The 17,246-nt window shown below is 39.4% G+C and overlaps 2 protein-coding genes across 2 annotated transcripts; one reads left to right on the top strand and one right to left on the bottom strand.

The window, feature by feature from the left end:
* Window positions 1-2,598: 2,598 nt before the first annotated feature.
* LOC108682633 (uncharacterized protein DKFZp434B061-like) lies at window positions 2,599-6,599 on the top strand. Its single transcript, XM_018171835.1, has 3 exons — window positions 2,599-2,739; window positions 3,051-3,171; window positions 4,063-6,599. Exon 3 carries the CDS (start codon window positions 4,063-4,065, stop codon window positions 5,512-5,514), a length of 1,452 nt encoding a protein of 483 aa, XP_018027324.1. The 5' UTR covers window positions 2,599-2,739; window positions 3,051-3,171; the 3' UTR covers window positions 5,515-6,599.
* A 519-nt stretch (window positions 6,600-7,118) lies between these two features.
* On the bottom strand, window positions 7,119-11,943 carry LOC108682636 (ubiquitin-like-conjugating enzyme ATG3). Its single transcript, XM_018171840.2, has 8 exons — window positions 11,761-11,943; window positions 11,280-11,468; window positions 10,747-10,893; window positions 10,449-10,574; window positions 9,740-9,907; window positions 9,254-9,384; window positions 8,992-9,094; window positions 7,119-8,599 (listed from the first exon to the last, which is right to left on the bottom strand). Exons 1-8 carry the CDS (start codon window positions 11,830-11,832, stop codon window positions 8,549-8,551), a joined length of 987 nt encoding a protein of 328 aa, XP_018027329.1. The 5' UTR covers window positions 11,833-11,943; the 3' UTR covers window positions 7,119-8,548.
* Between the last annotated feature and the right edge of the window lie 5,303 nt (window positions 11,944-17,246).

Raw genomic sequence — 17,246 nt, forward strand, 5'->3', positions numbered from 1 at the left:
AGAACAAAAGACTGATTAATATTCACGAACTCATCGAAATTCGACCTCGTATCACGAATTGAGATCCAGTTAGAGAGCGAGCGCCTGTCCCTTGAGGCTGCATTCGACGCGGCCACCCAATTTATAGCTTCAGATCGAACAAACGCCGGAGAAACATATTGCCGGCCGTACCAGGTCAATATCGTCGACATCGTCATTTTAGAGGAAGTTACGACAGCCTTACTTAATTTGTCGGAGCTTTATGTACCTGGACACTTTCCTAATGAAGCGTAAAATGTTCTGCGATTGCTTCCATAATTGATTATGTCTCTATAAAAGAGCAGTGAAGTCCTGTGAAACCTGTAATAAAGTATTTGGAAATATGAGATACAGTTTGTGGAAACTTGAATATTGAGGGTTATATTTCGCAACATGAAGTCTTATAAGAAATATACAGTGAAGCATACAAATGCAGTCATAACCGCAGAGATCGTCGCTGAAAGAATTGTTGTGCATTGCAAGCAAGCGGTATCGATGCTTGATCACGTCACAAACAGGTGCTGTAACTTTAATTTTCCTACCTGCTATAACAAGCTTTATTTTAGCCGCCAATTGAGTTGCTGTACACATAAAACGAGTTGGTTGAATCTAAAAGCAGAAGTGAATTTCCTGTAGTATTATTTTATCGATATAGCGGAAAAACTGTTATGTATGGCTGATGTTATCAGGAAGCTTCATACGCGCTATTCGGTCACACACTTGAAAACACTCATTTTCACACCTTTTTGGGTCAACCCTAAAAATTCATTATATTGTGACTTGCTTCGCGACAGTCATCATTCATCGAAATTCAAGCAAAAGGTCATAAATCCAAAGCACTCTAAAATTACATACAATTTTCTAGGACTTTTCTGTGCTAGCACATCTTTATCAACCTTATAGCTACAGCGAAAATTAAACGTAAAAAATAATTGAAAACCATCCTTTAGCTCTACAATGACATCAATAGGTTTCTAGATCTGCCTCACGATTTGGGTGCAAGCACAGCTTTAAAGCAACAGTCCCGTCGCTCCTTAATTCAGGGTTCGCTTCTCTCGCGCGAGTAACCTGCTCGCCTTCGACTTCTATTGAACTGGAAAACGAGAATTGTATCTCTCTTCCCGAAAGGTAGCCTTTAAATTACAAGTACGTAAGAAGAACAAATTCGTGAATCCAAGCCCCAAAACCCCCGGCACGTGAAGCCGACGGGGACTAAAAACTCCTTAATAAATTCACGGATTATTTAAAAATAATGGAATTTTAGAAGTCATTGTCTGATACTTTTTCAGATATGTCGGAAAATTATAATTAATTGAACATTGAATACACGAGACTACGCCTCTAAGTTTTATATGTGCTTAGGGATGACTGTATTTATCATAACTGCTAAAACATGATGCACCTATAAAAAAGCTGAACGAATCAATGTGAATTTTGAAATTTGTTCTCTTACAGTTCTTGAAAACAAAAGTATATACGCAGAAAGAGCAAGTAATACTACGCTACGAAGCACTAGAACACGAAAATGGTTCAAATAAATGAAATAATATAAATGGAGAATATTTGGCAAACATTTCGAAGTGCTATTGGTAGGTTTCTATATGCAGGGATACCTCGCACAGTCATGCGCAATGTTTAATCGCTACCAATCTCTAATTACAACACTTCTCTTTAACTTCACTTCTTGTTTGTTTGTTTGTCTGCTATAAATTGTTTTTGTGTCACATTTGCTTAAAGTCATCGACAATGCTTGAATACATTGACAGGATAAATAATTTAAAAAATTACAAAATAATTGTCTTCGTGTATTAAAACAATTTAAAACATAATTTTATTCAATACTTAGAATTTAAAAAAGAAATTCATTTTATATCAGTAACATCTGAGACACTGGCCTCTTTAGGAGTTTTGTCTATGAAAAGTAAATTTTTAACACATATTATTTTTGCTTTTGGTCAATAAAACCGAAATTACATGGTTATATTGCCTCAAATAAACCGAAACTACCGATTATTTTTAAATATAATATACCGCAAAATGAACGGATGCAAAATTCATATGATGAACTGAATGCACGTACTATAATCATGCTGGGATTGCTCGGTCTAGCGCTCGTTTCAGTATGCAAAGTCGCAATCATTGAATTTCAGTTCAATTTGGCCATGGAATGAGCACGGCGACAGGGCCATGCACAACACTGGAACGTAATTGTTCCGAAGCCATGATAGTTGACTCAGTGTTGTAATAGCAATAATGTGTTTAATTTCTTCACCACATCGCGGGAATTAAAAAAGTCGCGTTCACAGCATGCAACACTGCATAAATCAATGCGTTCTCGTAATAAAATTAATTTCAGAGGTAAGCGCAAGCAAGAAATTGTTTTTAGTACATATTAATAAAACATTCTACCTTCCAACTCTTCTTTATTGTCGAACAGTTTTTAACATTTTAAAAGGGATAAATAGAATATTTTTCAGCATCCAGCATGGAATGATTAACTTCATCGCAGTGTGACGCGTTGTACTTCCCTCGAAATATTAATATTTATATTTTTCTTGGTTTATTTGTTGGCAGGTTCTCTGTTGCGACCACAGGACCCGACGGCAGGATGAATCCTCAATGAAAAGCCCAAAATTACAAAAATCCAAGACTAGTTTATTACAAATCCTCGTAATCAAGGCAGTTTCCTCATTAAAAGACCTTCGCCTCCCGACGTGTTATGTAAGTCTTCCATTATTGACCTTGAATTATCGTCGATGATATAAAAAAAATGATCATGCAATTTAATTAATATTTTTAAACGCTCTTTTCTTATTCTTAATACTTTCCAATAAATTTTTGATACTTCTTGTACGGATGATCGTGTATCATCAAGAGTCCGAATCTCATTAATAAGCATCAAACATACAATAATAATCGTTAAAAAATTGTCTACAGATTTTGATAGATGAATCACTGATCATCCATTTCGATAAAAAATAATTTAATTACAAAATTATATTACTCAGCTCATTAGTATCTTTATTTTTTAGCGAGTGTAATGGATCTGCACGTCTCAGGCTGAGGAAGGATCGTCTGTCAACTCAGCAATGGATTCTCCGGCTCCACTAACATTTGTCTGAGGTGTCTTCTGAGCCACACACTATACCAAACGTAAGTTCTGTAGTAATCTAATTGTGGCAATCCATCATGTAGTAATTTCTGCAATCATTCGTAACTTTCACGAAGGATTGCCTCATTTACTAATCCTTCACAACTGTAGCAATAACTGCAATCCTTCGAGCAGCAACTGTGGCAATGCACTGTTTAGCAGCTGTAGCAATCCATCGAGCAGCAAATTCAGCAATCTGCAGTGCAATAATTTTAGCAATCCACAAAGCAATAACTGCATCAATCTCCTGTGCAGTAATTGTAGAAATTCATCGTGTAGTAACTGTACCTTCTGGTTGCAACTGTAGCAATTCTTCTTGTAACAATTTCAATCCATCGTACAGCAATTGCATGCCGTACAAATATATATCTAACATTCATGGTAGTCGATAACTCAGTGACATTAGTGACAGAAATATAATACTGCACTTGTGTATTATGAATTATTTTTTTAAGGCAAATGAACAGCAGAGATTACCATCGAACTTTTGATTTTGAGATCGTTGTTGAACAAAAATTATGAGATCAAAGCTCTTAGATCGTTCAAGACGTGAGAAAGTTGAAATCCTCGATACTGCCATCGGAACCTCAAGAAAAGGCACGAGTCTATTATTGTGGCGTCGGAGCATCGCTTCATGAATGTTGTCCGAAGTTTCCTTCCAACTAATTCATGATTCACGCAAAAAGTAACGAAATAACTTTGCAGTCAAATTTCAAGAAAAGCACTGCATGAGGCCTAGGCATTGGGAATTAAATTTACTATTTTTGTTTGATATATTATATAACAATCTGTAGTATTATCGCGTGCGTCAGTGTACTTAGCATTAAATTGCTAAAATATAATGGAGGTGCTTTCGTTTAATAATATTATTTTATTAAGCATTATTTGTGCAGATGAGGCGGATGTCGTGCTCGGCGGTAGAAGGGCCTCGTGGAGGTCGCTGTGAGACTCGTCTGGTGGAAGTGGAACGGCGCAAGAGAGAGGGGCCCACTTGGGAAGCTTTCAGGTCCCGTATTTTCTCCTTCGCCAGATCCCGAACACAGGCCCTGGCAGGTTTTGGCACGCCTGTTCTTGGGGCTCGCAGTCCCGCAACGACTCCTACAAGTCGCAGTCCTTCAATGAGGAGTCCCGCAAGCACAAGTCCTGCCAACCGAAGTCCTGCCAACCGAAGCCCTGCTAACCGGAGCCCTGCAAACCGAAGTCCTGCAAGTAGGAGTCCGTCGTCAAGAAGCCCAGCAAGTCGAAGTCCGGCTCGTTCTCCGTCGCGCAGTTCATTGGTGAGAACCCCAGCCCAGTCCCCCGTTACCCCCATGCATCGTTCCCCGAGTAGTGGTTCCCCTCCTACGCACATCAATTTCCAGCAACAAAAGCGGCGAGGCTCTCGAGGTTCCCGAGAGTCGCTCTCAGGTCCCGACACTCCCACCACCGCCATGACGATCACTCGCAAAGATTCTCCTACTGTTGAGACTCCGGTAGGAGTCAAAGCCAAACGCGGTCGCCTTCGCACCTTCAGTCTCAGTCTGGAAGGAAGTGAACCCGGTTCGATCAACTCCAGCCTCGACAGCCCCAGTACGCCCAGTGGTTCATCTGGGAGAAGAGCGCAGTTGAAAATTCGATCTAACAGTCAAGCTGGACCTCAAATTGAGTCTAGCCGGAGGATGTCCGGGGATCTCAGTATACTCGAATTGTCGCAAATGGACGATGAAGCGAACATGGAGGCAGCAGCGAACCGCCCCAGAAAATGGTCGTACCACGGGACAGCGTCTCCGAGCACCCCAGTTGACATGCCCAAACGACACTCGTTCAGTACAGGATCAGAGCAGCCTCATGGCAACAGCGGCACTATGTCAGGAATAGTTGTGTCAAACTCAGACCTCTTGTCCCTCATGCAACCGTCTCAACTTCTCGCTCTTCCTGGCCTGGCTGATTTGAAACAGTTCCGTACGGTCATGCCTCGAGCTCCTCCCACGGTTCCGAAACCAAGAGGGCGATCACAGAGTATTGCCGTGTGTGCATTGTCAGCTCCTTTGCTTCCCTTGCAAAGTGAGAGCGGATCTATCATCATCCGCACCACCGACTGTGACCACGAGGCTTCAGTGTTGGCACGGACGGCCACTCTGGAAGACTACCCTGAAGAAAATGAACAAGATGGCGCGCAGGACATGGACGAAGACTTTAAAGACAAACTTGTGTGGGATTCAGCTGGCTCAACTGTTGACGTGGGGCTCTTAGGATCTGTCATTGAGAGTTACCTGAAGATTTCCTCCGAGGATGACAACCAAGACTCAAAGAAAGAAGACGGAGCCAATTTGACGCCATCTTGCGGCCGTTTGCAAGTCAAATGACGACCTCCAGGCAGCGACTACATCATCGTTATTGACAGCAGTGGAGAAGAAGCTTCGGACTCGGACGACCAAGATTATGAGGATGATGCCTCGGGAGTCCTCAGCCCTTATCATATTTCTTGGAAGCCGGTCGCATTCCCTAACCCTTTTACAATTATCACCTCCATGGTTAATTGTTTTGTATACGATTATTCTTAAGAATGATCGAAATCTTGTCGTGATGCACTTTTTTAGGCGAATATTTGCGAACAATTATTTATAGTTGATGTTCGAGCTAAATTTCATTCAATCTCGATTCGGAACACCAGCGCTCGTTTGGAGGTTTTGTTCGTGAGATAGAACTATCTTGAAAATGAATAATATTTATTTTGATCTTATTCAAGATGTTTTGCATTTCCATGAATTCTCATGTCGATTACAATCATAACTGTAACCCTGTCGGTGACGATGATGTACGTCGGAAGTCGATGATGTCAACATCATTTGAATGTGTCATCTCCTTGTGGCTTTACTCATAAAGCTCAGGAAGCACCGATGTGGCTGTCTGGTTGCGATGCTATTTGTCGTATGACCAAAGAAATCAAATGTTTCCCAAGTGGTTCATGTGTGTTGAACTCATAACGATCCCAACGTATTCGTTCAACGGCTCTTGATCACGAATTTGGAGTTATCACTCAATCGCGTTACTGTAAGAGCTTCACTGTGTGACTAGCACCCACCGTAAGGTTTCCTCGGCGATGTTTGACGTCGTTTTGATTTTCGGAGATTACAATTGGATGGGCAACATTAAAATTATGCTCCTATACGCGCATTGGATTGATTCAAGTTTTAGGAGAATCAGCAGGCTAGATCTTGGTAAATAATAGCGAATAAAGCCATTTCGAGTAAGTGATCACGACATTGCGTTCCAGCAATGACGACACAAATTAATACATAAAGACTGATTTAACTATAAGAAAAAAATTGTTTTATTAAAATGTGCTAAGGTTTTTAAACGTTCCGTGTTATCACTGATCTATAGTTACATGGCTCCGTGTTTAAAATATACGGGTATGTTCTTCAATATTACTGAAAAAAAGTATAAAAATCAGCATCATGTTTTGATTCAAGATAAAATTTTCAGTTTTTATTTAGAAAATTTTGCTGTTAGTGCTCAATTCAAAAAAAAGTTTTTGAGCGACTCTGAACCATTATCATTCTAAGATTGGATGTTTCCGTGTGATGTTACATGTTGCGTGGATGTAAATAATCAACACAATGTCTCCGTAACATCTAGATGCAAATTATGCATTTTCCCAATAAACCATCAAGCGTGCTTATCTCTTTCCCACTCTCTAATAAATTATTATATAGGAACAACGAAACTTCCGGCGGAACAACGAAAAAAATTACCAGTCTTCACGTAAGGCTAAATAGCTACGATAATGCGTCCGCTGTACATAATTGAAACGTCCGTACATTTTACATTCTTTAAATCATTTAGTTACTAAAATCTTGCTGTGCAGTTATTTAACTTGCAGCATCAAACATTTTCTCGCAGCTGCATAATCATGCGGTCTGTGAATCTTTTTAAAATATTTGAGAAATGAAAATGAAAGTTTAGCAAAAACATGATTACTATTTACTTAACGTATTTATTTGTCTCATACCATACCAAATCCATGGATTGATAATAAAAACAAATGAGATAATAAGGATCAAATTCAGAGCCCGCCGAACTTCACAGGAATGTCATAGGAGAACAGAATCCGCGTATTGCAGTGGATCTCAAACTTGGTCACCTTACTACCATGAGAGCCTGCCACAATGAGCATATTAACCTGTTTAACATGTTCTTTTGAGCAAGTTCAACCTTTTACATGATCACGTACATATTTTTTCCTTTCCAATACTGTGAGTTTCTCGTCTGGTATCCCTCCATTTCTCCCTAAAAGTTGATGAATTCTTCTCTGAGAAATTCACCCTAAGTCACATGCGGTAAATGTAGAGTTGCATTTATAAAGGAGGATAGCAGCACAACAGGGAGAAAGAACTTAGGCAGTAACCACTGCTCGGAGATACAAGAACATACATATACATCAGATCAGTTGAAAACTTGACCTCTCAACTCGAGTTAATTATAAAGTTCACAAAAAATGCAGTGGATAGATAAGGAAAAAACATTCGTTAAAAACGAAGAGAAACTACCGTAGGTTATAACTAACGTAACGCTCAACCAAGTATTACTTTACTTCAATGATGGTGGTATGTACATTTTTCCGTCAGCAACTACGGTCGACCGACGTTTTATGGTTCTGTGAAATATACTTACATCCACGGATTGAGTGAAGCCTGTCATTTTATATATTTTTATTGAATTAAAATACGATATTAAAATTTGAACTAAATGTAAGTATAAGCTGGAATTTCTGGGAAATTTCCACGAGATATTCCATCTCGACTAGGAGATAGTAAGAGGTGTACCTAAGAACTCTGGTGCGGGAAAGACATCAGAAAACTTCAATTTGCTCCGGCGCTCGAATGATACTCAACACAAACTAAAAAAGCTCATACCCAACTCACTGTTCTATATTGTACAGTGTTTAATAAAAGACTACGTACATGACCACAAACTCAAGATAAGCCCTAATAAAAGTGAAAAGAAATGCGAGACTGAAACATCAACAATAAAATGAAGAATTACCACAAAAATGAATGAAACATAACACGCATGCAAATGGAAATAGATTATTTTAATGAAAGACGAGTGGCAGATAAGCAATGACTCTACAGGAGGAACACAGGAGGCTGTCATGGTGATGGAATCTTGGAGTGCAATGTTCTGGGTGAAGTTCTAATCCAAGGTTTGAATGATGGCATGACTTAGAATGAAAAGTTCTGGGTGAAGTCGTAATCCAAGTTGTATATATGTTTGAATGAATTAAGTTAAAAAATTCTGGGTGAAGTCGGAATCCAAGTTGTATAAATGTTTGAATGAATTAAGTTAAAAAGTTCTGCGTGAAGTCGAAATCCAAAATGAGGATGATAGCATGCATTAGAGTGTAAAATTCTGGGTGAAGTCGTACTCCAAGGTGGGGATGATGGCCTGCATTAGAGTGTAAAGTTCTGCGTGAAGTCGTATTCCAAGGTGGGGATGATAGCATGCATTAGAGTGTAAAGTTCTGGGTGAAGTCGTACTCCAAAATGAGGATGATAGCATGCATTAGAGTGTAAAGTTCTGCGTGAAGTCGTACTCCAAGGTGAGGATGATAGCCTGCATTAGAGTGTAAAGTTCTGGGTGAAGTCATACTCCAAAATGAGGATGATGGCCGGCATTAGAGTGTAAAGTTCTGGGTAAAGTCGTACTCCAAAATGAGGATGATGGCCTGCATTAGAGTGTAAAGTTCTGGGTGAAGTCGTACTCCAAAATGAGGATGATGGCCGGCATTAGAGTGTAAAGTTCTGCGTAAAGTCGTACTCCAAGGTGGGGATAATGGCCTGCATGAACTTGAGAAAGACGATGAGGTATAGGTGCACCTGCAGCTCCCGACTGCCGCGACTGGTCATAATCTCGCACAGCTTCTTCATTGTCTCGGCGTGCCTGCACGGTTAGGAAAATTCACCGCAATGACAACACAGTTTAATGAAAAGAAAATCGTTTCATTGACCAGCAAGAAGAGATAAATTGATGAACATAAAAAGTTTAAAATCAGTGCGATTTATACAGGTAGTAACATTAAGAGCGCAGAAGGTAGCTCACTTGCAGGGATGTACAGAAGCCATGGGAGGTCCCCCAGAAAGATGAGGGTGGGTCTCAACAGTGATGGTCTTGTTTGCGTGGTCTTCACTGAAGTCCTCATACATGGCCTCCACGCTCAGGGGCACGCGGTTCTGCACAAGTAATTTGATAATTTAAAACTTCTACTAATACGATTTCAGTATCTTACTGTCTCTTAGTAAAGATTAATTTCAGTAACTTTCTGATAAGCCCCGTATTGTTGGGGGCTCAACATAAAAGAAAAACAGTACGGTCAAGGAGCGATGATAAGTGAGTAGGGTCCTTAGAATAAAGAATTTGTAGTTAGTGCTGCAAATAAAAGAAAATCTACCTGCTAAATAGTCTCAGTTAAAAAATAAGTGTACCGTTAGTGTATGAGAATAGGTTTGAGTTAAAAAGCCATTCTGTGCCTCACACACCCCTTATAAACGACTAACTGTGAGCCACAATAATAGGACATCTGTTAACCTCATCATATCCAGTGAGCCAGAGACGAGGAGTCTGGTAATATTTATCGTAAGTGATGTGCAGATCGTAACGTCGTGTAGGGACAATCTCGCCTCCACCACCAGCAGCGCCCTCCATGACGTCATCAAGACCAGACTTGCCAGAGACGACGGGCGCGATGTACTCGGACTTTACATGAAAGAAATATAACTCAGTAGGTACTCAATGCAGTGAGTGACAGAGAGCGTATTTTCTCGTCGACGAAAACGTGAAGTCACGGACGGACAGACGGACATGACGAGCACAATAGGGCATTTTTTCGATAAATGAGAAAATGTGCTAAAAAGGGATGGATATTTACAGATTTACGTTAAGCAAAATACATTATGTAAGGGATATGAAGAGACTGTAAGCAAATGACTGCACGAACTTTTCAACAGCAAACAGAAGCTTGTTTCAAAAAATTTTAAGGTAAAAATTCAAGTTTAAACCTATTAAAATGCATCATGTATGGAATTAGAAAAAATATAACTCTGTACTGACTGCAGTGAGTGACAGAGAGCGCATTTTCTCGTGGACGTAAACGTGAAGTCACGGACAGACAGACAGACAAACAGGCAGACAGACAGGCAGACAGACTGACAGAGGGACATGGCGGTAACAATAGCAGCTTTTTTCCATAAATGAGAAAATGCGCTAAAAACAGCAAGGGATTTTTACCAATACTCACAGGGTCCTCATCCTGAACTTTGCCCATTTCATCAAATTCGTCCATGTCAAAAGCTTCATCCTCATCATCCTCAGGTTCCTCTTGACGCTCTAAAAGAGGAGCTGGAACTGATCTTGAGGCCTCTTCCTGAATAAAAAATAATATTGAATTAACTAACTGAAAAACAGAAATTGGATTTGTAAACATGTAATTAGATAACATACCGTTTTGCTGATTCCATAACAGCATACCGTAATAGAAAATCAAGTTTACAATTTAATTGTATTTCAAGGTAATTCCAGAAGCTGAGGCAACCTACTTTGTCATCATCAAGGGTCATTTCTGCAATTTGTTGAGCAACAGCCCCACTTCCGTTGTCGCCAAGCAGAGAGGAGCTGTGGGTGTCAACCCATCCTCCATCACCGTCATTTTCATCCAACACAGTTTCTGCACCCTGGTACTCCATCTGCACAGCAACATAAGAAATGTTAATTCAAGGTAAGATATATAAACAGAATGGGAATTGGTACATGGGAATGAATTATTGAAAATGAACATTGGATAAAAGGGAAAAAAATTTAACTCAATAATAAATTAATTTGATTAAGTGATTATTTCATCATCTACAAGTACAAGCCAATTAATGTTAGGAGAAAATTAATTTGACTTATACATATTGTAGGACCCAATTTACTAGAAAATAAAATAAAATGAAATTTTATCCAAACATTTCAACCTAACATATAAAAATTTAAATCAAAAACACCTATGTATACAACTGATTAAATCTGTTATGGTGTAAATGATAAGATATAGAAAAAAATGTGGTATAGAACTTGCAGTTAAAAACACCTGTTTTACACGTTTGTAGCAAGGCACATTTCTGGTGACAAGGAACTGCTTGTCAGGAGGCAGGTATGGACGAGTGTAGGCTGGGTCTCCAGCATCCCACTGCCATGTGGGGCAGTGATGAGTAAGGTGGTCTCCAGCAGCAACAAACTCTTCTGGAGTCAGTACACCAGTTTCCAAAAATTTACTCTCCTGGTTGAGGGAATACAGTCTGAAATTAGGTGTCTGAAATAAAACTACAACAATATCATTCAAGAAAATTAACTAAAAAGCCAACGACATTATTATTTAACAATATTATAGTAGTACCAATAATAAAATATTACGGATAAATTATTATTTATAATTATAAATTATTATTTGAGCATATTTCATGTCACAGTTTACAGGTTTAAAAGGAGGGGTATGTTTCTGTAAGAATATGTAAATAAGAAATTCATCATTAGGCTTGTAAAAATTTTGCATCTAGAGAATTTACACTTACTGTTAAAACTGGGGTAAGATACTCAGCAACACCAAGAGCTTTTCCTTTAACAGCATTTAATATATTCTGCATTGTGATTAAACTGGTAACTCTGTCACAAAAGAAAAAAGGAAACAATTAGAAAAGAATATCAGATGTATCAACATTTACGGCTATTACTATCTTGGTACTTGGTAGTTCTCAGAGTTGCAGATACATTAATAGGAAAAGACTCTGTCCCCACTTTTCAGTTAACCTACTGATGTTGAATTACCTGAGTAATCCGTGGAGTGGAATTAGACTTTAATTGACCCTTTAGCATCTAGCTGTACATGCACGTTGCCTTTCAAGAAATTGCGCGTTAGAAACGTCTTCTGAATGTGATGGAGCTACAGCCCTGTCAGACTCATTAAGAACATGTTTGCTTGGAGTGTGAGAGTGTAGTGGGCCAGTAAATCCAGTAAGTGTTCTGAGGGAATGTATATGTTGATCAGTTGATGAGGGTAATATGTTTTTGTAACCTGTCTAAATGTGAAATGACTGTAGTTCTGTGTGCCTGTTTACCTTTGTTAGGGTTTTGATGTGCTGTGTTTTCTCCAAGTAGGCAATATTATGGTGGATATGCATAATTTATCCACCTTACCACCTTCCCCATGTTGCCTATCCTGTCTGATGGCACATGGCAGTGTAGTTTTGGATGGATGGTCTCTAGTGAGAGTGCCAGAGCTTTGTCTCTTGGATGATGGCAATGTACAATTTATTTATATTAATTACCAATTACCATATATAACATATTTCATGTTTGATACACCTATTAATGTTTTTTCATTATGTTTTAGAAATTCAGACTCTACAGAGTCTTATTACTCTTATATCAGTTATAGGTATATGTCAATTTTAACTTAATTTCCAAGCCAGTCAACATTACCCCTTCAAGGTCACGGCTGACATTAGGTGGTCTAAGTTCCCCCATTCAGGGGCGGCGCCCCCCATTTGCAAACTATGACACTTTCCTCAAATTTGTCATTTGCATATGTAACTAGAACTCCATGGTCAGGAAGATGTGCCAGGTGCGCGGGAATTTATTTTGTCATTTTAACAACCTGCGCAGTGCGCCGTACTACGTTGGTAAAAAAATGCGCCGTGCGCCGTACTTTAGAAAGCTAAAATAGTTCTACTATTTTAGTCGACAATATACGCGAGTATATTGACTACATACAACCGGACTGTTTTTAGGGTAAAATTAGTTATTTGGGGTAACACGTGCATGCAACCTTGTAATAAGTTCGTGGCTTGTAAATAGTTCATCATTACTCAGCGTAAATGGCTTTTCATTAAAAATTACCCGGCGACGCTTTGGGCTTAAAAATCCATATATTGCCGACGCTGCATCCACCCTCTGCATAGTGGAATTTATGGTGAGTGAACGTCTGTGAACCTAGAGTATAGAACTATATTTTGCATGTTTCAATTAAAGTTTCATTTAGCTAGTAAAAAAATGACCTTTAAAAAAATAGTCTAAGTTACCCCATTTTACGGTAGGCTATCTGATCTTTGTCATCTTGGAAAGTGGAAACCAGCAATCCACAATCCAGCATTATGATTAAGCCATTATTATACACAAGAAATTGATTAACATATCTACCTATTAAATGAGGAAATTAAAAATGAACTGATTCTAATAACCTTTGGTTTGTAACCTTATTTTATGTCCCATAAAAAAAGTGCATATAAATTTTTTTGTATGTGATCTGTATGAAATTCGGATGCTAAGGGCTAAAGGGCTTAATTATAAGAGTAAGTACTTATAAGTTATAACCAATTTCCCAGTGGGCCAGTAGGCATGTAAAATTACGAAAATACAAATTTTATTTACAAGAATAAGCAAACAATGATTAACTTATATGCTGGACACCTGCTTTGAGTTTGAGAAATAGGCTAACCGAATATGGATTACAGATTACCCAGAGTCTAAGCACTCAAAGATACTTTGTAAGTTTATGAAATAGTTGATTGATCCAGTGCTCGTGTGAGGAGTTGCCGGTAGATAAACGTCGCTAATAGGAGAGGATAAGAGGTGGAATGACAAGGTACTCTCGCAAGCTCAAGCGACAGCAATGTTATGCAGCAACGTAAAAATAAATGACTCAGAGTCAATTGGTATTCAATCACACCAAGTAGTAGTTATTCAATAATTGCTGTAAAATGAAATTCCAATTTTAAAATAGTAGTTATTACTTCTACAAAGAATTATCTGTGAAAAATCAGCATTTTACTAACTTCAAATAATATTTGTACAATACCGGTATATATGAACAAAATTTAGGAATTGAAAATGAAAAATTTGTGAGCGAATATATATCAGTCACAAAATTTGGCATAATATTGAACGCAGATTTTTTCGAATAGAGTAAAACAAACTTAAGAAAAAAGGACTCATCTGATTGTCCTCCTTTATTGCTTTGCTTTAGTTGCATGATACAAATTGTGTTATTTCCGTAAGCTCATCATCAATACCTAATAATGGATTCAAAAATCCCTAGCACTTTTCACGTCTCGGACAAATTTACGGCCGGGCTTGCGGCCGGTCTCATGGCAAATCTCCAAATTCAGTCGTTTGTTTATTCCAAGTTTCGTTCAAATCTGTTAAGTAGGTTAGGAGTAATTTCTTGGTCACTGCAAATTTCGTCACGAATTGCTCTATAACTCACGAATGAATGTGAAATGGAAAAAACTCGCAAACAAAAGTAAAACCGAAAAAACGAAGAAAATCCGAAATCTTGAGCTATAGATTGGAAGATTAAGAATATATAATAAATAAAAATAATAATGGCGGTTTCAGCGTTTAGTAGGCCGTAGGCCTGTCGCCGATTCGTAACATCGCAGAACACCTACAGCTTGTTGCGGGCTTGAACTCGCAACTCACTGCTACAATTCTGCTGTGCTTAACCGCCCGGCCTCCTCGCCGATTCTGACCAGAAACTGACACACAGAGCTGGGATCGAACCCGCGCCTCTTTGCTCCAATCTTCATTATCTTGGTACTCTGAACTGTAACCACTGGGCCACCCTGCCTAGTGTTACAGTAACCAAAGTTTCGTTCAAATCTGTTCAGTAGCCTAAAAGAAATTTCTTAGTCACTGCAAATTTCGGCACAAATTGTCGTATAATTCAGGCATGAAGGTGATCTGGAAAATTTTTTCACGAGCTAAATATCACCGTTAGGATCTGCTGAATACGTGTATCAACTTTCATCGAGCTGCGTTAATTATTTTTAGAGATAATCCTTGGTTACAGAATTAGGAGATTGGCCGTGAGATCAGCCGCATGTCCGGCCGGTTTCCCCAAATTCTGTGAAAGGAATATCTCCCAAAGTAATGAACATAGCTCGATGAAACTTGGTACACGTATTCATTAGAACCTAACGGTGATGTTTAGCTCATGAATTTGTTAAATTTCACCTTAATTCGTGAGTTATATGACGATATGTGCCGACATTTGCAGTGAGCATGACACTTCTTCAAACAAACCTACGGTAAAGATTTCAAAAAAACTTTGAATATAGAAACCTAACCTCCTAGCGGTGATGTTTAGCTAGTGATTTTTTAGATTTTGTCTAGGCTTGCGAGTTTTTTTCTATTTTTCCAACATTCGTGTCGTAAACAGCAATAATACGTGCTTAAATTCGCAGTGAGCGTAGAATTTCTCGTAAATACCAAACAGATTTGAACGAAACTTCGTATGTGAATACCTACCTAACCTTCCAACGGTGACTTTTAGCTTGTGACAATTTTTATCGATTTTGCCTTCGTTTGCGAGTTATACAGCTTTACGTATACCGGGTCTTGGTCAACGCAAGTATAAAAATAGGCCTGAGAAATGCCAGTCGTTTCTTCATATATCCGTATAACTCGCGAACGAAGGCAAATTCGAAAAAAATTTCACAAGCTAAACATCGCCGGTGCGAGGTTAGGTAGGTATATTCATGGTTGAACCATGGGTATATTCACATATGAAGTTTCGTAAAAATCTGTTTAGTATTTTAGGAGAAATTTTATGCTCACTGCGAATTTAAGCACGTCAGAACGTATTGCTGTTTAAATCACGAATGTGGGAACAACGAAAAAAAACAAACGAAGGCAAAATCTAAAAATTTGGCACGAGGTTAGTTTTGTATATTCAAAATTTCGTTCAAATCGGTATAGCAGTTTAGAATAAACTTCTTGCTTACTGCGAATTTCGGCAAGTATCGCCATATAACTCACTAAGGAAGATGAAAATCATACATTTTAATGAGCTAAAAATCACCGGTACGTCCTAATGAATACGTGTACCAAGTTTCATCGAGCTACGTTCATTACTTTGGGAGATATTTCTTGCTCACTAAATTTGGGGACACTGACCGCGAGTCTGGCAGTAAATTTGTCCAAGACGTGCACTTTTTGCCGCTCAGCTGACCGTGAAGTTGTCGGAGACGTGATGACCTTTTGGTTCTGCGATGTCTAGAATCCGCCAGAGGGCGGATTTGGCCAGCACCTCAATTTCTTGGTAATACTGCTACTGTCGGTCGCGAGACCGGCCGCGCCGCCGCAAGTCTGGCCGTAAATTTGTCCAAGACGTGCTCTACGTCTCGACAAAATTTGTCCGAGACGTGCTCTTGAGCTGTGCTAGGTAATTTAAGAGACATTCTAATCATTTTGTTGTGCAAGTTAATGCCTTAAGTTAAGACTGCCCGGAGAATAATCCGGTAGGTCAGAACGGAGGCCAGTGATTGCGATCCTTGTGCGGCTACTTTCTCACCTTCAATCCGCAGCCGGCAACAACAACAATGCGATCCTGTGATTTTTTAAGAGTTAACGACCCCCCCCCCTTGGGACATCACCTGCATCACTCTGCCTTGTTCCCTCTAACTTGCTCTGAACCTCTGATGCCCTTGCTATGCTTCGGTGGCTTCCTTAGTTTTGGGAGATGGAGTGGCCGTCTGCAGTGGCTACTGATGGACGGGCCACCATCTTGCATCCATTTGTTCAGGGTTGTCTCCAGTCCCAATGTCCCATGGATTGCTTGTCATTCTCGCCGTATTTCAGTTGCCCTAACTCGCCTTTGTCTGGGACATGTTGGAGTTCATTCTTATCTCCATCGATTTGGGATGGCTGACACTCCCATCAGTCCCATGTGTCTGCATTGTGGGGTTGAAGAAACAGTTGAACACTTCCTCCTGATATGTGCCCTATATGACCGTGAGAGACAGGTGATGGTATCGAGCATCAATGCCCTGCCACCCTGGGAGTTCCTCTCAAGCTCTCTCATCAGTCTCGTGTCTGTATGTGTGCTTCTTGGCAGAGGCAATTACCCTGGACGAATTCAGCACTCCATACTCCATAGTACGAGCAATTGCTACTTACCTCACACAAACTGGTCGTCTAATGGTCTAACTACTTTATAGCCAGTAAAGAGCACTGAACCTAATGACAATTTGCCTCCCATCGCTTCACATCGTGAGACTGC

Source organism: Hyalella azteca, unplaced genomic scaffold (assembly GCF_000764305.2).
Source record: "Hyalella azteca isolate HAZT.00-mixed unplaced genomic scaffold, Hazt_2.0.2 contig10814, whole genome shotgun sequence".
Classification (NCBI taxonomy): domain Eukaryota; kingdom Metazoa; phylum Arthropoda; class Malacostraca; order Amphipoda; family Hyalellidae; genus Hyalella; species Hyalella azteca.